We start from the raw sequence: 22241 nt of genomic DNA, 5'->3' as shown, positions 1-22241 counted from the left end.
CAGGAGTTGAGTTGTCTTCTTCATCTTTTTAGCTAGATACGGTAGTCCCTCACTTTGTTTCTTTCAACAGTTTATTAGAATAGTTCTTTCTCCTAGGGTGGCTGTTGCTTGGTTGCTAGCCTCAAAGTTCATGGTGTCATCTCCCTGTTCTGCCCCATCTTACTCTTCAGCCACCACTGTGCTGCAAATCAGCAGTTCCTGCCTTTTCTTGCCACTTCTACTGAACCCACCTTTCTCTTTCACTTGGCATTCAGCTGAAGATGGAAGTGATGCTTCTGACCCAATAATAATTACATTCCTGTTAGTTGTACTCCTTCAGCAACTCTTCACCTGGCTTTTGTGCTTAGCTGTGGCTAGGAGCAGGTCAGTGTTAAGCTCTACAGCTCTGTGGCTGCACCAACCTGGGATCCTACTATCACTCTGCCTCATGGCTGCAGTAACTCTTTCATGGGCTCCAGCTCTGTTCTTACCATTATCTTACACATGCAAAGAAGTTTTCTTGCATCAGTGCCGAATGAGCTTTTTTGCGTACCCCATCCAAATCAAACTTGCTGTGTTTGTTTTTACAACAAGCAAAAACCTTTTGGATTTTGTCTTGCCTTCTTCTCTCTCTTTAGCAGCCCTTCCTGCATTTATCCCTGCCCATCTCTTTTTAAATATTATTTTTCTTTTCCAGTGCCTTCCTAGGCTCCTTTCCTGTTTGTTTTCTTTTATTTATTTGTTTTGTTTTACTTTTTTTTTAGAATCACATCTGTAATTATTTTTTCTTCCTTTCATATGCATTTCTTGTGCTGAATTCATGGCGTAAATTGTAAACATCAGTTTATGTGAAATATCAGTCTGACCTTTGAAATCAATGGAATTGCTCCAAGCCTGTTATCAGTGTAATGCTGCAATTGTGCTTTATTAAGCTTTTCTGTCTTGCTAGTACTTATGGTGGTGCATATGTTGCTGATGGCAATAATGTGCAAGATGTTCCTTGAATCATCTGTTATTCAGAGGGCCAGCTCAGTAGGGAATCTCATCTTTAGATCCGTAGCTGAAATTGGTTAAAGAAAGATTTTTAAAAAAAGGAATTTTAGTAAATGTGATCCTAATGCTGCCTTTCGCTGTGTGAAGTTGCTCTCACTGCTCTAAAAAGAGAGATTGTTTGCATTGTGGAAGGTTGGAAGGAGGTAACCTGAGAGACAGCACTTGGTCACAACTTTGGATGACAAGCTTTTCTCCAACTGCTTTGATGTGATGATATGCCTTTTATCATAGTGGATCAGACAAAAGACTTAGATTTTCCAGTATGTAGTAATTCATTTTATTTCATTTCCATTGTGTTGTATAGCCATATGGTAATCCATGCTGAATGTGCCACTGAGCAGTGGAGTGGTACCATGCTGCTGTGCTCTGACAGGTCATATCCTGCACCTTCTTCATGGCTGCTGTAAGGCCAATTCTCACACAAAAGAAAAGGGAGACATCTAATCTCAGTTCTGGCTACTAGAGTTTCATAGCAAAAGCACAAAAATACTAGTAACATAAGCAGTGATCTGTAAGGCACAGGTGTAAAGAGGATATGAAGGGCTTTACCCATGGACCTGCTGTAGGCACAGCTTTTTGTTGTTGGCAGTGCAGAATTATGTCTTCAGTCTATGACACACTTGGATAAGTTTGTGTTGACTTCTGTAAAGGAAAAAAAAAAAAAAAAGAAATCTGCCTCTTCTTTGAATTTGAATAATGAATAACTCAGACAAGTGTAAATAACTTAAAATGAAAATGTCTATAAAGAGATAAGCTACCTGGTAAACATGTTTCGTTGGGCAGTAAATCACCAAAGTATGTGCCAAAGATGGATTTTCACTTCAAACTTATTTTATGTCAGGATTTTAAAAATTTGGCCTTGAGAATGAATTTTATGCTATCTATCTGTACATGCAGTTCTAAACTGTAGATACAAAAAATGCTGTAAATATTCTCTCAGCAGGCTGCTTTTGTTCTGTTTTACTTCTGTTTGGATACGTTGTCATCGCTCTTAATCTGGTGAAGCAATTTTTGAAATCTTGGTTTGAAATTAGGTATTTTACAATTCCCCCATACCTTCATAAATCATTAAATGTTTGGTTTTGTATTTCATTGCAGCGGAAAACAGATGTGCTACTTCAAATGCAGTAACATGTACAAAGTGTCTTGCTCTGGGTCCAGAGTGTGGATGGTGTGCTCAGGAGGTATGGCATTTTGCTTACTTATTTTTTACTTTACATTTTAGCTGCTCATGATCTTTATAAAGATAAAAGACTTCTAAACTGTGAAAATCATAGTGAGAAATAACAGGAAAATCTTTAAATGTCCTCTGGACACAGCACCTGGAGAAATCATGTTAAATATATTTAATTTCTAGAGGAGAAAATACAATCTTTTATTTGGAAAATTGCAGTAATTTTAAATAAAGTGAGAACTTTTTAATGTGTTCCATCTGCTTTGTAGACAGGTTTGGCGGGTTTATAATAGCTTTGAGAGTTCAGAAGTTTTTGGCATCAAAATCAAAATTACTTATCAGTACTTTGTATTAATTCCTTATATATCAGAGCAAGTCTATACATATGTATCTATTGTACTTAACAAGAGTGGAGTTAGCTTTGACTTCACCATATTTTATGCCCCCTCTTGCAAATTGAAAAAATGATGCTTTTCTATTTTAACATCTATTGGTTCTGAGATTTGTAATAGAATATGAATCTCAGATAGGAAGAATTAAGCTGAAATTGGTATTGTTTTGGCAACTGTGAGAATATGTTTGGGTTTTTTGTTTGTTTTTGTTAGAGGAAAAAAACCCAACATGTTTATGTGATTTCAAATAATGTTGGACTATTTTAGCAGTTCAGAGGAGCGAAGTTTTTAAGAATGTCACTGAGTACTGCAAGCTAATATGCTCTTCAAGGTCGTAAGCAAATCATTTCTTGTGTCTTTCAGGTTAGCAGAGAAGGCAAATAGATTCCTAGGGAGTGCATAGAAGAGATGAAGAGCGTAAAGCATTAGCATAACTTATCTGAGATACATTGTCTTAGAATGGTTAACTTAGTCTGAAACAAGTGTTAATAATGCAAGGACGAATAGACGCAGGGAGAGTTTGTTGTCCACGAGTTCTAGGGCATATGTACATGGCACAATGGCTTAAAATGTGGAGTGGTTCCTTATTTTCATGTGATGTCATTACTTACAGAAGGCACAATTTATTTTCCTGCCAGGTCTGTATTTACCATGGAGTAGTATTTCTTAGCCTTCTACTGTTATGGGGCTGTAGAAGGTTTCTTTTAAACAGATGCTCAGATCTGACTGAATTTGACTTCTGCTCTGCTTCTTGTGCCTCACTTTTCACGTCAGTCCTAAGAGTTTTATGGAAGGCAGGGGTTTCTCAAACCTCTTTACATCGTGCTTTGACAGTCAGTTCACCTATGCATTGTCCATGTTTGTGGAATGTCAAAACCAATATTAATTCGGATAGAAATTTTTCGGAGTAAAGGTACAGGAGCAGTTTTCGGCTTAGTGCAGCTGTTTCATCTGCCTATATTATAATAATAAAAACAGTCATAAAGAACACTTGAGATTCTTTAATTTTACATCCCCGCACAGTGAATTTCAGAAAATGTTATATCTGTTCATTTCCAGTGATAACAGTGAGAGTGAATAAGTTCTTAGGACATTTAAAAATTTATCTTTGTGAAATTTATGTAAATCATGAAAGGAGTATAAATAGGAGAGACCTACGAGAGTAGTCTCTGTTGTGTACGTTGAAGAAGCTTGTGAAAAAACAATATCAGGTACACTATAAAAAACAGTAGGAACTTAGAAAACAAGATGCATGACTGACAAATCTCATTCTTCGGAGGCTTTCTCCAGTCTTTTCAGAGTCTGAGTGACAATTTATTCTCTATTACAGAGTGGGCTGTATGCACTTTTCGATTGTTTATTTTCCCCATCTGCCTCTGAAGTATCAGAGATTGTCCATTGTTTGGTCTCCAGCTGTGGCTGCAATGGATTAATGGCTTCAAAGAGCACAAAGGATCTTGTCAAGCCTTTTTTATTTCTTGCATGATCAGGATCATGCTAATCACCAGATTTGTGGTCAGGAAGGAATTTTGCACTGGTTCATGTTGGCACAATCTTGGCAGCTTTGCCCTTTTACTGCTTCTGAGATCATCCTACTACTAACCTTTTTTCTGTTGCTACAGAGACTTTTTTCTTATTGGTGGCATATTAAACTCTTCAGTCCCATTGTACATAAATTCCTCTTTCTAGAGATATAGTCCAGCTGGTCTTTCACTTCTGTGCAGGCTAAGGATAAAGTTTAAAAATCTGTAATTGTCAAATTCAGGTTATAGAAATGTAAAACTTTTATTGCAGCTTTTACTTTTAAATTGTAGCCTAAGATTACTCTGACAGTAAATATGCTTAGAAATCATGCAAATGACATTTTCTTGGTGGAACTAATTCATAGCATAGCACAGAACTTTTTTTACTTACAGTGAAAGTACATAGTTTCCTTTTCCTCCAAAGTCATCTTGTTCTGTTTGTGCAAGATCTTCTTTCTCACAAAGAGTTTTGTCCTTTATAGAAAAATAGTCATTGTAGCAATTAGGTTAACATCTAATTTAAATATTTTGACATTACTCTTATTTAAAACATGTGGCTTCCATGAACTACTTTTATTTATGCAATTATAGTAGCATGTTTTATTGTTTCAAAGACTGTTAGTTTGTTTTTCTCTTTCCTTTGAAGATACTACAGTTGGGGTTTTTTCAGCTCAAATTTTTTGTACTTTTTATCTCTCATAAAATAGGATTTCATGGCTGACTCAACACAGAAGGGACGCTGTGACACTGTTTTCAACTTATTGAAAAGAGGCTGCCAATCGGATTTTGTAGAAAGTCCCACAGTTCATGTTACAATACCCAGTGACCAAGAAACAAATACTCAAGTGACTCCAGGAAGAGTTTCAGTCCAACTGCGTCCAGGTTGGGTTTTCTTTAATACACTGATATTATAGTCAATTAAAATACAGCACAATAATATTTAAATACATTTTGAAAAGAAACTGCTGGAATCGTCTTGAAGAATGATGCTATAACATTACACTATATGTGTAATATGTTGCTCCCATAGTCAAGTACAGTCTTCAGTAAGAAGTGTTTCTACAAAACACAGCTTATGGTGAAAATAATGCAATTAGTGAGTAGAAAAGGGATCTTAGGCAGTCTTTTCTATTTTCTGTTATGATTTTGTGATTCTTTTTCTTTTCAAACCTAATTTTCCCTTACATCCATATAAAATGTGTTCTTTGCTGTAAGTAAATTGGACTGAAATTTATAGTTAATAAATTAATATGTTGATGAGCTTCTTTATTATTTGCTTATGATTAAGTGCATTGAGTAAACAACTGTGAAGACAGCCAATGTGAAAGAGAGGACTGGTTTTGTAAAGAAGACTTAGATATTCAGTGCTTAATTTTTCATTTAAAACACATGAGACACCTGGCCCTGAAAGAATCGATATCTCCTTTTATGGATTTGAGTCTTTTTAGAATACCTCTATTTGCCCTCTACTGAACTGATCAATTTTTGGTAGAAAAATACTTAGTTAATATGAGAAGTCTGAATTACTTTTGTATCTTGCTGATTTTAATTGTGTAAAAGATCAGTCTTTTTTTACAAGTAATTTTCTGTTAATTGCAAGGAAAAAGAAAGAAGCTGCAGGAGCATAAAGCACGAAGTAACTCTAGTTTTCTTTGTAATTTGTTGTCTTTGTAATGATAAAACTGGAAAAGCAACGTCACCACTTCTCCTTTCCCCAGCCTCCATTCAGAGAAGTGACTGATAATCTGCTTTGCACTGAGTCATGGTATCGGGAACCAAGCTAGCTCTAGAAATGTTTGCTATTGCATTTATTTCTGAAGCTTTGACACAACTGGATTCATAGAAAACAATCTGCTTTGTAAACTTGGGCTTAATGAACCATTTTGCCAGTAGTGAAACTAAGCTGAGGGTTCCATAAACTGTACTGAAGCTTCTGCTTGAAGGAGACAAATACAGAAGACTAATATTTGATATATAGACATTTAATCCCATTTTAATCCCTAGGGAAATTCACTGATATACAGTGTCAGTGGGACAAATATATTTTTTTTACAGTAATTAGACCAAAAATGGTTTTGTTTTGATTCCATTTTTTCATCACTATTTACAAGAATCCCAACTATGATGAATGGGAGAAAATACAAGTTGTATTTGCTGTATGCAACCCGGTTATTTAAAAAAAAACAAAACAAAACAAAACAACAACTTCAAATTACATTGGCAAAGAGGAAACAGAAGTTACAATATACTGAAATTCTGTTTTCTTCATGTCAGACCCAAAAAAGATACATCTTGAAATATTCGGCTATATTATGTTTGAAGAATATTGGAAGAAAAAATATTTAGGTAGCCTATTTAAAATGTACTTTGCGTGCTTAACATTTCTGAGTCAGTTCTTTGATAGAATTTAACATACTTCACAAATGAAATGATTCTGCAGGAAATACAGACATTTATTATCTTGAGATGAAAGGAGAGGACCATTTTTTTCTATTTTTTTCAATATTAAAACCTGCTTTGTTTACTTTCGTTTCAATTCTACTGAGTTTTCTCATCAAGTCTTTGGGAACAAATTGGTCTAAGCTTGTTGTTTAACTTACCTGCGTTCTTCAGGCTGTGCTTTTGTCAAGAAATGTACAGTTTTATACACACATGATAGGCTGTTTGCAGGATACTTTGATATACTTTCAAGTGTCAGCCCTGAAGTGAGTGGCCACAATTTGTATGCGTCCTTTTTCAGTTGTAACTGCTGTTTGGTTCAACGTAAAAGGGATTGCATAACCAGGAATTTAGAAGAAAGTAGGGGGAAGTCAGATTTTCAGGAACACTCCTGTGAGAGGAAAAAAAATCAAGATGTTTTCTAAGAAGAGTTCCCTTATGGCTTATTTTTGAACTATGCTTCAAGGTTTCATTGACTCTTGGGAGGTTTTCTTATTTCCTTGGGTTTTTTTTTGCTGACACAAACAACTTTGTGCTGAGGTTGCTGCAAAGATAATACATTTTTAAGAGTGTATGTTGAAAAATAGTACCTTAATTTATTTATTTCCATTGAATCAGGAAGTGAAGCAAGCTTTATATTAAAAGTTCATCCTCTGGAGAAGTACCCTGTGGATCTTTACTATTTAGTTGATGTCTCAGCTTCTATGCACAACAACATAGAGAAACTAAATTCCGTTGGATTTGCTTTATCTAAGAAGATGGAGAATATTTCTCTTGATTTTCGACTTGGATTTGGATCCTATGTGGATAAAACAGTGTCACCCTATATTAGCATTCACCCAGGTAGAATCCATAACCAATGCAGGTATGTAATCTTTTGATATTTACTGTAGAACTGAGAACTGATCTAATTACACAAATATGCATTATGTGTATGTATTTTAAAAGCTCTCCAGAATCTGCTTCACTATACTAGGAGTTTCCAGCAAAGTTCCTAAAAAAATATTGAAAATTATTGTTCAGTGTTTACTTCTGAAATATCTGGTGAATGGTTTTTAAAAAGTTTGTTGCCAATAAGAAAAAATGTGCAATGTTTTCTTTATAAAAACAAGCCTTCTTTAGTCTGTTTGAATATGTTTTTCATTTAATTTTATAGCAAACTGTTATATTCTCAGTTTGGATATATGTTGCATAGATTCATTACAAAGAATGATACTTTCTGACCAAAGACTTCTCTTCTGATGTATGGTCCTGCGTTCATTAGCTCTTTTCTTCAAAAGTCTATTTTTGTCGATGTGATGCAGTTTCTTTCTTCCATTTCTTGAACAAAAGAAATCCTTTGATTCAATTCCACCATTGTTTTATGAACAAACTCCCATTTTAAATGAGAAAGGTGTTCTGGCTTGAATTTCTTTTTTCATGTCCTTTATTCCTTGCATTCAACACATAGGTAAAGTGAGGAATCACTTTGGAAATGTTCCAGAAGACACAATTTTCACAGTAAATTAAAATCTCTATAATGCATAATACTTGGTAAAGCACATATTAACTGCTTGCATCTTCTTGCTTGTTATAATCTTTACTGGGAAGACATGATTAATGGTTCTATGAAGTCCATGAGCATCTTTTTTTTTTTATTCCAATGATTTTTTAATTTGGTATTAGTGGAGAAATTACCTGGATAGATATAAAATGTCAGTGTTTGAAGTAGTAAACTAAACTGTCTACTATAGTAAGTAGAAGTCAATTATCACTTCCAGGACATGATTTATTTTGCCTAAAAGTAGATGTCTGCAGATGCATTATACCTTACAGTGCCAGTTTCTATTCATTTACTGCGAACTGAGTTCGAAGAGGGTAGGTTGCAATCAGTATGCAGCAAAAGGTGAGGTGGAACCTGCTCAGCATCTCTGAATCAGATGAGCTCTTCCATTTCTGCTGTAAATACTTTTGTAATATATGGGTCACAGAGCAATGACCTGTAAAGGTCCTGTGGCATTATCTTACTTGTGTCAAACTTAATCCTTTCCCCTTTTGTATATAATTGTTTCTATTGAATGTAGTGTTATGTGGAGTTATTTTTTCTCTTTAGGTACTTATTTTAAAATTCATATATACACTTTCACTAGTAACAGGATTTTGTGTGGATTGGTAGGGAATATTTACATCTCCTTCAAATGGAAAATGTGGACTATGATAGACTTTTTTGCTAAATTTTGTTTTGTTTTTATTTTGTACAGTGATTATAATTTAGATTGTATGCCACCTCATGGTTATATTCACGTGCTATCCCTGACTGACAACATAGCAGAATTCAGAAATGCAGTGAATAAACAAAAAATTTCTGGGAATATTGATACACCTGAAGGGGGTTTTGATGCAATGCTCCAAGCAGCTGTGTGCCAGGTAAGGAATATATCAACAAAAGACCAAATGGTACTTCAGACATGAATATGTATGTCACAACTGTGCTCAAGCGATACTGAATTCAAATTGTCAATTATAGGCCAAAAAATAGTAGGATTTCTTCCTCCCGTTTCATTATTTCCTTTCAAGCTATGCATTTTTGTTTCCAGATGAAACTGAGAAAGGATAGAATTAAAAAACAGAATGCATAAGGAAATCAACTGCTTCATGCTTGAAACATGAATTACTTTCAGTCAATTACAAAATCATTGTCAAAAGTCAGTGATGATTTTCTTGTGTTCCCAATGAAGGACATATCATTTGGCGTTTCTGCTACTTAAGAAAACTGAAGAATCAGTTACATGTTTGCTTGTGTAGATAAAGAAAACATATGCATTTTGGTGTTATCTCAACTTTTAACGAATTAATATTTGAAAAAATACAAATAAACTAAGAATTAATATATTATATTGATAAAATTATGTCCCCGTCTCTCCCATGCAGAAAGAGATGGAAAAGATTTGCATCTGTAAGACTATTAAGTGACAGTGATTTGTTTTCTCTTCAAGGCTTTTTTTGCATGCTGTTTTCCTTGAAGTAGCGCAACAGAGATTTTGAAAGTTTACTGATTCTTGGGTTTACTAATGCTCTGTAGAATAACTCTTTCTGATAATTCTCCTCCCAGCCAAACCACAGGCTTCTAGTGCAGTTCTTGTTTCTTGGGATGATGTCAATGTAACTCTTTTATCTTGACCATTTTCACATTCTCTCTTGGAGCAGAAGGAGTCAAACCCAAAAAGGAACCCCAAGTATGATAACAATGAATAGTTTGGTTCCATTTTTATTTTCAGTTTTTGATTATCTGTAACACAGGTAAATAGTTATTATTCTCAGCTGTGTTCATAGCTGTTAGAAAAAAAATATTTACAGAAGCTTTGGAAAAGTTCCTTAGATTGCAGTGTTTCTCATTGGATACATTCCACACTTACGACTTGTGAGTTTTAGAATCATCCATGCTTCCTAAAGCAATAGAATGAAATGGAATGAAAACATGGGCTAAGGAGCACCTCTCCTATGAAGAAAGGTTGAGGGAACTGGACTTGTTTAGCTTGGAGAAGGGAAGGCTCTGGGAAGACCTCATTGTGGACTTCCAGTACTTGCAGGGAGCAAGGACAAGGGGGAATAGTTTTAAACTAAGACAGCAGAGATTTAGGTTAGATATTAGAAGTTCTTCACTCAGAGGGTGGTGTCGTACTGGAACAGGTTGCCTAGAGAGGTTATGGATGCCCCATCCCTGGAGGTATTCAAAGCCAGGCTGGATGTGGCTCTGGGCAGCCTGATCTAGTTGTTGGTGACCCTGCCCATGTTAAAGGGCTTGAAACTAGATGATCTTTGAGGTCCTTTTCAACCCAGGCTATTCTGTGATTCTGTGAAGTTTGCAGATGACACCAAGTTAGTAGGGAGTTTCAATCTGTCTTTAGAGGAATCTGAACAGGCTGGATCACTGGGCTGAGGCCAATGGGATGAAGTTCACAGAAGACTAAGTGCCAGGCCCTGTACTTTGGCTGCAATAATAACCCCTGGCAATGCTATAGGCTTGGGGCAGAGTAACTGGGAAACTCTGCAGAGGAAAAGGACTTGAAAGTGTTAGTCAATGCTAGGCTGAACAAGAACCAGCAGTGTGCCCAGGTGACAAAGAAGGGCAATGGCATCCTGGCTTGTATCAGAAATAGTGTTGCCAGCAGCACCAGGGATGTGATTGTCCCCCTGTATTTAGCTCTGGTGAGACTGCACTTTGAGTGCTGTGTTATACTTACCACAAAAAAAAAAAAAAGCACTGAGGCCCAGGAGCATGTCCTGAGAAGGGCAATGAAGCTGTGAAGGGTCTGGAGCTCGAGTCTCATGGAGAATGGCTGAAGAAACTATTATTGTTTAGTATAGAGAAGATGCTCAGAGGTTACCTGATAGCCTTCTACAACCACCAGAGAAGAGGTTGTGATGAGGTGGGGGGACAGTATCTGGCAGTGTTAAGGGAAATGGCAGAGATGAGGCAGAGTTGTAGGAAGGAGGAGTAAGAAATGAGGCAAAAGGAAGAAGAAAATGGAATTAGTCAAGAAAATAGAATAATAAAGATGGGAATGAAAATGAGGTGATTCATGTCTTCATCTTCAAAGTTTTATTTAAAGCAGTCATTCATTCTTTGGAGGGAAACAAATGTTCTGGAAATAAGCACCCAACCCAGTATAGATCTAAGCTTGCCCTGCTACGTGTTTCATATCACTGAAGTCCTAAAGCACATTGGATTTATATTTGTTGTTTGTAATGCCGTGTTTCATATCACTGAAGTCCTAAAGCACATTGGATTTATATTTGTTGTTTGTAATGCAGAAAATTACACAGATGTTACATGTATATCTTTTTATATACTAACAGTGTGTCAGCTGTTAGTCATGCCCACTATATAGTGCATAATTTGTTTATATTTTGAGGGATCTTCCTTCAAAAATGAAAGCAAGTGGTAAGTGGACCTCTGACTTTTAGAATAGTTTTCAGACATAGGATGTGAAATCCCTTTACACTCAAAAAAAAAAAAAAAGAAAAGAAAAAAAAAGAAAAGAATGCTTTAAATATCCTGGTTATCCTGGTTTAAACCCGGTGTTTCTAAATATCCCAACACCTGGAAGCAGACTTCTACATTCATCTTTCATTTTGTTATTTATTATTATTGGAAGTAGGCAGTTACCTCTCTCTTATGTTCAATTTTGTTTCCTTTTCAGAGCCACATTGGATGGCGCAAAGAAGCCAAGCGACTACTTCTAGTGATGACAGACCAAACTTCCCATCTAGCCCTAGACAGTAAATTAGCAGGGATTGTGATTCCCCATGATGGAAACTGCCATTTGAAAGATAATGTTTACGTCAAAGCTACGAGTATGGTAAGGTATATGTCATACCTTCTGCCTTCAGGGGAGTGGTGTAAATGAGGTTTTTAGGTCAGTGTCAGAGCATTGCTTTTAATTCACTCGTTAAAATAATATTTTCGCAGGTAAGCAAGATTTGTAATAAAGAATCAGTTGCCTGGTAATATTGGCATCCTTTTAATCTGAGATGAAGTGTTCTGTAGTCTGAATCAACAGTACAGAGCGCAGGAGAATATATTACTGTTTTTTAATGTGTTTTTTACTGTCATCTCACAGGAATGGCAAACATTCTGTATAAAACACAAGTAGAAGTCTGTGATATATTTTACAGAAGAAGCTCATAATGTGTCAGAATTACATATGCTAATGAGACAAAGGAATTGATCATGCTTTATGGTCAGAAGATGCATAGTTGCATTGTTTGAAAATACTTTGTAAGAGAAAACTGAAGATGTGCAATAGTGATGAGCTATTCCAAATTTGATGGACTAGAAAATACTTAGGTACCACAAAGCTTTGCTGTTGTTAATGCAACATTAAATATATTCAAATCTTACAGTATAAAACAAATGTGTTGAAATACATGCCTGTGTAAAAAGTTGCTTCAAATCCACTGTAACAAATTGATAAGCCTTCAGCAGATAATTTTAACTTTCAAAAGGATTTCTTCAAGTATGTACAAAATAGTTATGAGTGATTAAGAATTGCTTTCATGAGATCTATACAATTGCAATTGCAATTTCCTTCAACGAATGTTATTCATTCATTTTAAGAAACGTGAATCAATACTAAATTGCTGTGTAATCACCAGAAAATGGAAATATGAGCTGTGGTATCATTACAGCTCTCAAGAGTTTTCGCAGTTTTGTTCATTGCTCTTAGTTGAAGCATCCAGCCCACGTTCAGGCCAGGCCATTCAGGAAATCAGCGAGAGCTGCATGCAAACTGGCTCTGAACTGGATTCCAGCACAAATGCTTACTGGGATGGAGAAGCAAAAGGAGATTATAGTGAAATACAGGAGATTTCCAGTAATAGGGGGGTGTTCACAACCTTGTTGAGTGGAGGAGGCAAGCCAAGCATACGCTGAGGGGAAGGTCATCTGGATTTCTGGTTATATGATGTTCTTACAGTAACTCACTCCCTCTGTCACCTTTTGGATAATCCCTCACTGATGTCAGAATTATTTATTTCCCTTTAACTAGTCTGTCCATTTTCAGTGTTTTTAGTGTCCCTAGGATAAAAACAATGCCTCCCTTTGTTCTGCAAGAGCAAAGAAACCAGAAACTTTCCTTTCCCAAAGCAGAGCATACTCATGGGTTATGATGTACCTATCTCTACTTTTTTTCCACTGCTTTATTAAACAATTGGTGTAATACAAGTCTGTCTCTTGGATTCAGGATTTCTTGGTTCATAAAGGCATTGTCAGTCTCAGAGAACAACAACCAGAAAAAGCTGTCCAACATGAGAAATTAAATTTTCTTTCTATCTGAAAAGCTTGACCAATATAAAATGCAGACAAAAATCTATTTGCAGGCAAAATTAATCTCCTTCAAAGTTTGACTGATGGCTGACTAATGAAATTATTATTTTTTTTAAATTCTGGGATGAAGAATCATGATTTTATTATCTTATTTGCAGTAAGAAATCTCCATTATTTTTTGTATTGATGCTTTTGTGAGATTATGTAGTCTTTCAGGCTGTCCAAATGAAATGACCTTAAAGGATACTTAGATCAGCACATCTTGGCCCAAGTGTTGTCTGGGGGCTGGCACGTACTTTTTTCAGCCACTGGCTAATTCTTGTGTGCCTGCATCGAAACTTTAGTAATGGAACAGGTGCATAATGGAAATCTTTCTCAGTATCAGATATTTTCTGGAACAGATTTGACAAGATAGCACAGTAATGTCTAGAAGAGTAAGTGTACTGGGTTCCTATTTTTTTCCTTCTCAGTAATATATTGTCTGTGATTATTTCAGATATATCTCATTAGCTGAAAAAAGAAAGTCTATGTAACTAATATTTAAATGAGATGTTATGGAAGTCTATCAATTCTTTTTTAAATAAGTTGCAAAGAAGAAACATAGCTTTCTTTTTTTTCTTTTTCTTCTCAGTTCAATTTTGAAGTACTATGTTAAATTAAAGAGCCATCTGTGATAATATTGTGCTTCTACTTTCATTCCTAGCACCTGATAGTCTAGAGAGGATTTAGTTCTGGCATACTTCGATTTTTTTCTTGTTCCAGTTAAGAGGACCTCTCCTTATTTATTTGTATAAGCCTAATCTTTAAATCAGAAATGTTTCCAGTTATTCACTTTTCTTCTCGCTTCTTTCTAACTTTTGTTAAGTAGTCATGCACAGATCAGCAAAAAGCATTAAGCAAGAAAGAAATCCAGTTCCTTTTTATTAGATTCGTGCTCAGTTCACTCCCTTTCTGAAATACTTAACGTCTGTTTTAGTTATCTTCTAAGTTTAACACAGTAGGTTAAAATAATAACATGAATGATGTAATTGGAACAAGAAAGAAGATCTAAAATGGGAATATATTCTTCTAAACAGTAGTGGGAGTAGATAAGATAAAAATACTTAGAGTATACCGAGGTTTTTACCAGAAGTGGAGTGTGACTCCTCAAGTGACCAACAGTCCCTTATGTCATCTCTCTATGTGCTTAAAAAAAAAAAAATAGTGTGATTCTTTTGGGGCTTTAAAAATATATATCCATTCTAATACAAAGGAATTTTGTCTTTCTAATCTGTAGTGAGACTTGGATGTACTATTAACCAAAACAAGCACTGTAATGAGTTAGAACTTGCAAGAAGATGGAGGTTCAGTTTTTCTTGTGAGCAGATTATGTAATTTGGGATCTGGTCCCTACAGCTTTTGCATGTCTATGTATGTCATCCATCTGAATAAGCTTTTGTTTCATAGAGACCCATTTCAGCTACTACCAATCTCGAACTTTTGCCATTAGTTGCAGAGATGTTGAAGGGTCATTTTACCAGAATTTGGACATGTCTGGTGTCATATGGTGAGCAGGACACTGACTTGTTTGAGCACCCTCTGATGGTTCCTCACCACTGCTCTGCATTTGGAATGCAGGGGGTATTTATACAACATCTAGTTTCAGTAGCCTGTGTCCTGGGAGCACCTGGTTCATGTGTGATCTGCCAGTCATCTGCATGTGGCAAACAGCTTGTGCAGGCCAAGGAGGCCTTATCACTGTGGCCATGGAGAAGGGAGCAGGTCTTAACACAGTGTTGTGAGAGCGACAACAAGGCTTTTGCTGCTGCACTTCGGTCTTAAGTAAGGAATGTATATTGTCTGGACCCTCATGTATGGCACACTGAGAAGCTGCAGCTGTAAGAATGTTGATTTATCTCTGTCTTACCCAACATCTATCACTTACCTTAAAAAATATAATCTCTTATCAAAGGATAAATGAGTGGAGATCCTGTCTAGGATCAAACTGCAGCAAGGAGCTCCTTTGTTCTTTCTGTCCAAGGCTATTTATGATAGTGCAATGTGGTGGAAAATGGATTTTATCCCCTTGCATAACGTTGTCTCTGCTGTCCTGGCTTTCAAATTACTGTTAGGATAGCATTTGACTTGCAGGCTGCCTTGAATAACAAGTGGCACTCCGAGGAGTAATGAATTGTGCAAGAAAACTGTGAGAGCATGTTTGTGTAGGAGAAAGGAAGAAAGAAAATGTGGGACAGATGCTGAAAAATGGCAGGAAGAGAAAGACCGCAGAAGTATGTGGGGTAATGCGGTTGTCTTGACACGTGTATAGGTGTCCTTATGAAATCTCTGGGAAGACACACAAGCCCCAGTCACTTCACTGTGTTTTATCATTAATTTTAGATGTTGAATTTACTTCCTAGGAAGTATTCCCAGACTTATAGTAAATCAGCAGTGACTTTCAGATTCAGTTTGCTTTGGAGTACCGGAATTGAAAGGAATCCCACACTGTCCAGATGTACAAGCCCACTGAGGCCACAAACACCTTTGTTCTTCCCAATATCTTGAATGAATGGATAGCAACACACATCTTGTTCCCAAGTCTGTGTCAGATCTTGCAGCAAGAAGTGTAGAAGGGCAGGTCATAGCACAGGATGGGTACCCCACCAAGAAGAATAATGTCTACAGTGTGAAGAGAAGTGAAACTCCCTCTACCTTCCTCAAGGAGAAGCAGGGTTAAAAAACTGTAGCAAGACATTGCAGTAACAGCTGAAGACATTGCTCCTTAGGCAAGTCTTGAAGAAAGCTGTCAGCTGTAAGATATATATAGGATATTGACATTGCTAGAACCTGAGCCAATAGTTTCATTTTGCTGATGTGTCTGATCCCTAGTGCCAAGAAATAAATCCCTGGTGCTGAGAAATAAATTTAATAACTTGCCTTGCCACTCTTCAAATCACACCTCAGTTTGGTGCCCTCATGTCATTTCTTCTTCTTGACTTTTGAGCAAGAACCCACTTATCGTTCTCAGGAATCTTTTTAGTATTCTGGGCAGACCATGGAAAATACCATATCCAGCAGCTGTTTCAAAAGCATTAGACTCCAACAGAAAGGTACTGTGTGGAGAGTTCACTTAGTCCTTAGACCAGAATGGTCCTTAGACCATTCTGCAGCACAGCTGCAGAGCTGACAATGGAAGTGTATCGCAGTTCACCTGATACACTGATTTTGTTATGTTGTTGTGTTGTTTTTTTTTTAATATTCAGTCAGCCCTACCTTCTTTTGGATGTAAGCCTAGCATTTCTCTGTACATTTAGAAATAAGGATTGGAGTGGCTTTCTAGCCCTGTATTGTGACAAACATAAAATCTAAGGTTGTCTCTTACTAAACTGCAGTCCTCTTTGTTTTATTTTGCAGGAGCATCCATCTCTTGGTCAGCTCTCTGAAAAATTGATTGACAATAACATCAATGTCATTTTTGCAGTTCAAGGAAGCCAGTTCCATTGGTATAAAGTAGGTTAGAAACCTGATTCCTTTTCTAAATTTGAAAACACAGTATTTTATTAAATATATTGAATGTGCATCAATTAATGTATTTTTTTTGTAGGATTTGTTACCTCTGTTGCCTGGTACTGTTGCGAGACAGATAGAATCACAAGCAGCAAATCTCAATGATTTGGTGGTAGAAGCTTATCAGGTATGATCAGAATGACTGTGCTGGATGCTGTCTTTGTACAGGGTTTTTTTGTTTGTTTTGTTTTGTTTTGTTTTTTTACTTTTCACAGTCTAGAGCCTAAAGTTGGAATTTCCAGGCCTCTATCTAAAGTCCACGTTCCTACTTTTCTGAATGTCCAGGTTGGTGATGGCAGTATCCCTAAACAACTCTCAAAATCCCAGGCTGTTTGTGTCTCAAAATCAAAAGCTAATTTTATACTAAGGATGCTCTTTTTTATACAGTGTTTGATTCTTTGCCATGTTACATCAAAAGAAATTTCTGTTTCATTTGTATTTTGGGATCTCAGATCTTTGGTTGCATACTAGACAGTACTGCCTAGGCACCATACAAACTCAGAGCCAAAGGACACTACAAGATTTAGAGGATTTTACCTCGTAGTTCTTAGAAAAAAGGGAAAAAAATGGAAATTTACAAAAAGAATATTTCCACAAAGAATACTGTGGAAAGCAGCATTTACATTGCATAGGGCAGTGTAATGTCTCAGGGTTTTAATACATTGCAGTAAAAAAAGTTTTGATAGGGATTTGAGAGAGAACAAAGGAAATGGCTCTGTGTGCTTCAATGTAAAGTTCTCAACTGGAAGTAGTATGGGAAAAAGCATTTTCACAAATGATTGCTGAGGAATGTCAGCTTTTAAGGGGAGACTGTCATCTTGATAGTGTGTGAAAGGGGGGATAAACAACTCTAAAATGAAGCATTGTAGTATACATTTGATCCTCTAAAGCAAAGGGAGCACATAGAACAGGAGTAAAATAGGAGTAAAATAAGATAGTAGGCTAGATAGCTGAATGTTTTCCAGGTGTGCAAGTTGCATAAACGTGCAAGGTTAAGAAATTAGAAAAGTAGTTATAAATCTGTAAGCAAGGTATCAGTGTGCATCACATTAATTTGGATTACTTGGAGATGAAAGAATGAAATTGTCCATTATGCTAGGTTAACCATCTAAATGAGGCTTTTTGGTTGCTTTCAGCAAATTAGCTCTAATGAGAATCCAAGTCCCATGTCTATTACTAGCAGTAGAGTGGGCTTGTCTGTGTTTTCACGCTGTCATTTTGGGAAACATTGTGCAGACACCAAAGGCATTCGAAAGCTGAGGAAGTATAATCAAATTGCAGTTAAATTCTCTCTGGTATTAGATTTTCTCTTCTAAAATCAAGAAATCTCATTTTGAATATAGATATTTGTAGGAAACAGTGAAATACCGCTTGAAAAAAAAAAAAAGTAATAATTTGCAGATCATGGTTCTGATTGCCACTTTTACACCATCCACTCTTAATTGTACCCAGGTTTTTATAGGATAATCCAGGGCAAGCATTCAAAGAGAGGAAATAAAAATTTACAAAATAATCCTTTCAGTTAAATTGAAGATTCTATGGGACTTTCCTTCTCCAGCCACGCCCAGTTCATTCTTGCTTTATTTTCTGGACAGCATCATCCTTCCTCTCTTAAACCGCACTGGATTTGGTACTTCTGAATACTTTTGTCATGTTTTTAGTTTCTAGTAAGATACAAACAACACAGTGAACAGTGTTTTGAATGTTTTGCCTCCAGGATCACATAAGTATTTACATAAGAAAATTTAGTTTTGATGTCTGATGGTAGTGGGCCTCTTGTATTCTTTTTGTAAGCAGGGAAGCCTTAGGCTTAGTTGTGGAAAACCTTGTCTGGAAATCCCTAAAAAGTCAATGATGAGTCACTAATTTTGAAAAAGTTACTTAGCTAAACATGTGTTCAGATTCATACAATTAAATTTTCATTTGTAACACTAATGTCCCACAAAACTAATTTTAAAAATAGTAAGATGCAAGGAATTTTACTGTTTGCATGGAAATTTAATATTCTCTTGGTGAAATGAATGTTTACAGAGTTTTAATATGTTTGCAAAAGGCAAAGAAGTAATATTTCTTTTGTAATTACTAAATAGTATTTTTGAGGACATGGAAAATACTGGTTACAAAGCAGGCCTTTTACTTATTTTGCATTGTCAAAAGCCCACTTGGGAATTAACAGATTGTTGACTTATATAGTCCTATCTGACCCAAATAAATCAGGAAGGGTAATCTCAGTACCCTTTATATCACCCTAAGATTTGCTCAGGGGAAACTTTTCCAGGACAGATGCAAAATATCACAAGTTTAAAGCATCGATTCGATTAGTAACCTTTTCTGCTGAATAAGAATAGTAGTATGCATGTTTTCTGTTTTTATTTCAAGTGTGCAGCTAAAAGACAACATCGTCTCTCAGATAATAAGCAGTTTTTGTTACACATAGTTGTTAGAACAGATTTTCAAATTGCCAAAAATACAGCCTCAAAACCATTTTGTAATCCACTTTATCAGAGCTACCACATAAGTAGTGGTTCAGTTCATTGATTGTGTATTTTTGGAACGTAATTGGTTCTTTATATGGGAAACAATGCTTTAATTCATTCCTTTATTCACACAGACAAGCTTTCTTCATTTTTAGTCAGTCATTGTAGCAGTACTTGGTATTAGTCATTAATGCACATTATATGTGGGAATGCAATGCAACTATAAGTTGTTTTCTGGTTACAGAAGCTAATCTCTGAAGTGAAAATTCAAGTGGATAACCAGATCCAGGATCTTAATTTCAATATCACTGCAATCTGTCCTGATGGAAGCAAAAAAACTGGCATGGAAGGATGTAAAAACGTTGGATATAATGAAGAAGTATGTTGATAGTTTTCATTCTTCAAGGAACTGGAATACTTATTTTTCTGTTTGGTTGAGTTTCAATGGTGTGAAATCTTCTAGGGATTTACTCAAACTGAAACTGCACTTTAGTGATTAATGATCACAAACTCTCTATTATTCTTTTTTTTTTTTTTCCCCAATCTTGTTTTAATTCTCACTAATCTAGTGGGACTCAGGCTCAAAGCTTTTCCTGAAAGCTAATGTCCATTAAAACTGTTCTCCTTTGTCCTTCGATGGTCACAATGGCCATGTTCATTGTGATGAAATTTGTACTTAAAGAGGTTGAAAGATAATCACTCAGTGGAAAACAATCGTTGGAATTTGTGCTGCTTGGATCTGTTCAAGACACCACCTTTCTCTCTCCTTGCTCCAGTAGCCTTTGTGCACATTCAGAGTCATGGGTAATTGGTTTATCTTATAAATCAAATTAATAAAATGATTAATTCCCATTTGGATCAGTACCATGTACTGAATGAATTGGATTATAAAACTGGAGCATCATGCACCATGAAAATGTGTGGGAAGATGTCTGGCTAATATAAAGGACGTGGTTTTCTTCCCAGAACAACTTTTCTGTGTGTTGATATATTTATTTAATTGCTTGGATCAGTAGAGTAATTCCTGTAGTTTGCCAGGAAGAGGTCTGTGTTTCTGGAGAGCAGGGTCAAGGAGTTCTTTCCTTGTGGTGTACACACAGATCAGTTGATGGGATTTGATTGTGTTTGTGCATAGAAGTGGCGAAACAATAGATTAAATGTGTGAATTTTAAATATGTTCATTTAAATGTATTTTATTCTCTTCTCTATTTTGTCTGCACGATTTGCAGCTGATTAACTGCTACAATTTAGGTAGATGTGATAGGTTTTTGTTCTTAACTCTTCTGAAATGTCATTCCCTGTGTATGTCATAAGAAATAGGAATGGAATTCGTTCTGTTTAGCGAAAAGAAAAATATTTATATCTGGTTCTTTTTAATAAAAAGACAAGCCAGTTGATTGTAAAAGATCACATGTGGTCTTACAGCTTACTGCAGTTGAAAATGAGCCATCTTCAAGAGATTAATTTATTTTTAACCGCAAAGCCTCCTTTCAGTATTTGTTTACAGGCAGAATGCTTGTTCTTAATTCTCACATTCCTTTCATTGTCTAATCCTTCTTCCTTCCTTTCCTAAGTAAAACACAAAAGTGCATTATAGTCTGGAAGAATCCTGTGGCCTCTTCATGGTGCAAAACTAACTTTGATTATTAGTGAGTTCATGGTGTCATAATTATTTAGTGGCAATAACTTTAATCTTTCTGCTGCTAGTCACATGTTTTGTGACTTTTAGACAAGGCGTTTTTTGCCCTTCCCTCCCATGTTGTACTGGAAGATCACATTTTCTAACAGGGTCCCGTGCTGTACACAAAGCTCATTCTCTAGCTGCAGCCTTTCCTCCCCTCGTGACATGCACCTGCTGTATGAATTATTAGTGCATGTCCACGCTTCCTCATGGAAGAAGTCTCAAGCACAGAGCCTGCTGGCAGCTGGGGGTTATGCATGCAGCAGAGCACTTGAAAAACAAGAAGAAAAGCAAAGAGAGGGACAAAGCCTTTGTGCACCCTCGATGGGATGGTTAAGGAGTGCACGCTCTGCACTGCATTCTTCTCCTGCTGGTGTAGGCAGCCGCAGCCCGGCTGATCACAAAGCTGCCTTTGTGGAGCCGGAGGGGGAGACCGCCCTGGGGAATGAATGCCACAGTCTTTGTGGGGAGTTTCAGCCTCCCACAACACAGCTTTCTTATGTTTTCAATTCTTTTGATTTGGAAATCGTTGATGATAAAAAGTAAAGGCACTTGCATCCCTCGGGTTCTTTTCTCACCTTTTCTATTTGGTGATACTTTCTCTGCAAGAAGGCTTAGAAGAGCTGTTCTCAGTTAGCTGATGGCATATACCTCATCAGAGCAATACCTCATCAGAACAGTAGCAGTCAAACAAGTTAAAAAAAAAAAAAAAAAAAAAAAAAAGTGCAATGCAAAGATTGCTGTTATGAAATCACCACAGATATCAAAACTCAAAGAGTTTTAGCAGTCAGAAATGCCGACTCTGTGGCAGCCAACTAACCCCTAAAAGAGCCGTGACAAGGTGCCAGGGCTGGGGAAGGCATCAGGTGCCACTGCCGCCATGAGCGCAGCCACAGGCTGTGACCCAGGGCATGGTGCTGGTGGCCTGGCTATGGCCAAGCGTGAGTGCAGGGCTCCTCCCAGAGCAGGGCTGCAGCCAGAGCAGCAGCACTTTCCTGCTTCACTTGCATCACAGGAAAGGCAAAAATAAGCTGCTGCTAAGGTGTGGGCCATTTCTGGGCCTTCCAGAAATGCCTGTGTATTTTGTTTCCACAGTCTGTTTCTGCAACAAGGACGTTTACTCTAGATTGTTTTTATGATGAGTATCTGTTTCAGCTTGTGTTGGTCTT

The 22241-nt window shown here is 36.6% G+C and overlaps 1 protein-coding gene across 8 annotated transcripts in view; it reads left to right on the top strand.

Moving 5' to 3' along the window:
- The window catches only part of ITGB8 (integrin subunit beta 8), a 58937-nt gene that overhangs the window by 11682 nt on the left and 25014 nt on the right, over positions 1 to 22241 (top strand). For 7 of the 8 annotated variants that reach the window (XR_006168547.1, XR_006168548.1, XM_042817277.1 and 4 more), the window contains exons 2-9: positions 2131 to 2216; positions 4829 to 5003; positions 7179 to 7425; positions 8801 to 8966; positions 11744 to 11902; positions 16762 to 16857; positions 16952 to 17041; positions 19636 to 19770. Coding sequence is in view for 6 of the 8 variants with exons in the window: in XM_042817275.1 (XP_042673209.1) it covers positions 2131 to 2216; positions 4829 to 5003; positions 7179 to 7425; positions 8801 to 8966; positions 11744 to 11902; positions 16762 to 16857; positions 16952 to 17041; positions 19636 to 19770 (1154 nt within the window). In the remaining 2 variants the exon portion in view is untranslated. The remainder of the gene's footprint in view (positions 1 to 2130; positions 2217 to 4828; positions 5004 to 7178; positions 7426 to 8800; positions 8967 to 11743; positions 11903 to 16761; positions 16858 to 16951; positions 17042 to 19635; positions 19771 to 22241) is intronic. The other variant, XM_042817280.1, reaches the window with a different exon arrangement.

This window comes from Centrocercus urophasianus, unplaced genomic scaffold (genome assembly GCF_019232065.1).
Source record: "Centrocercus urophasianus isolate 14NV4802_14NV808 unplaced genomic scaffold, USGS_Curo_1.0 seq_16, whole genome shotgun sequence".
Classification (NCBI taxonomy): Eukaryota; Metazoa; Chordata; class Aves; order Galliformes; family Phasianidae; genus Centrocercus; species Centrocercus urophasianus.
Note: the sequence above shows the minus strand (reverse complement) of the source record. Positions and strands in the feature narration are given on the sequence as shown.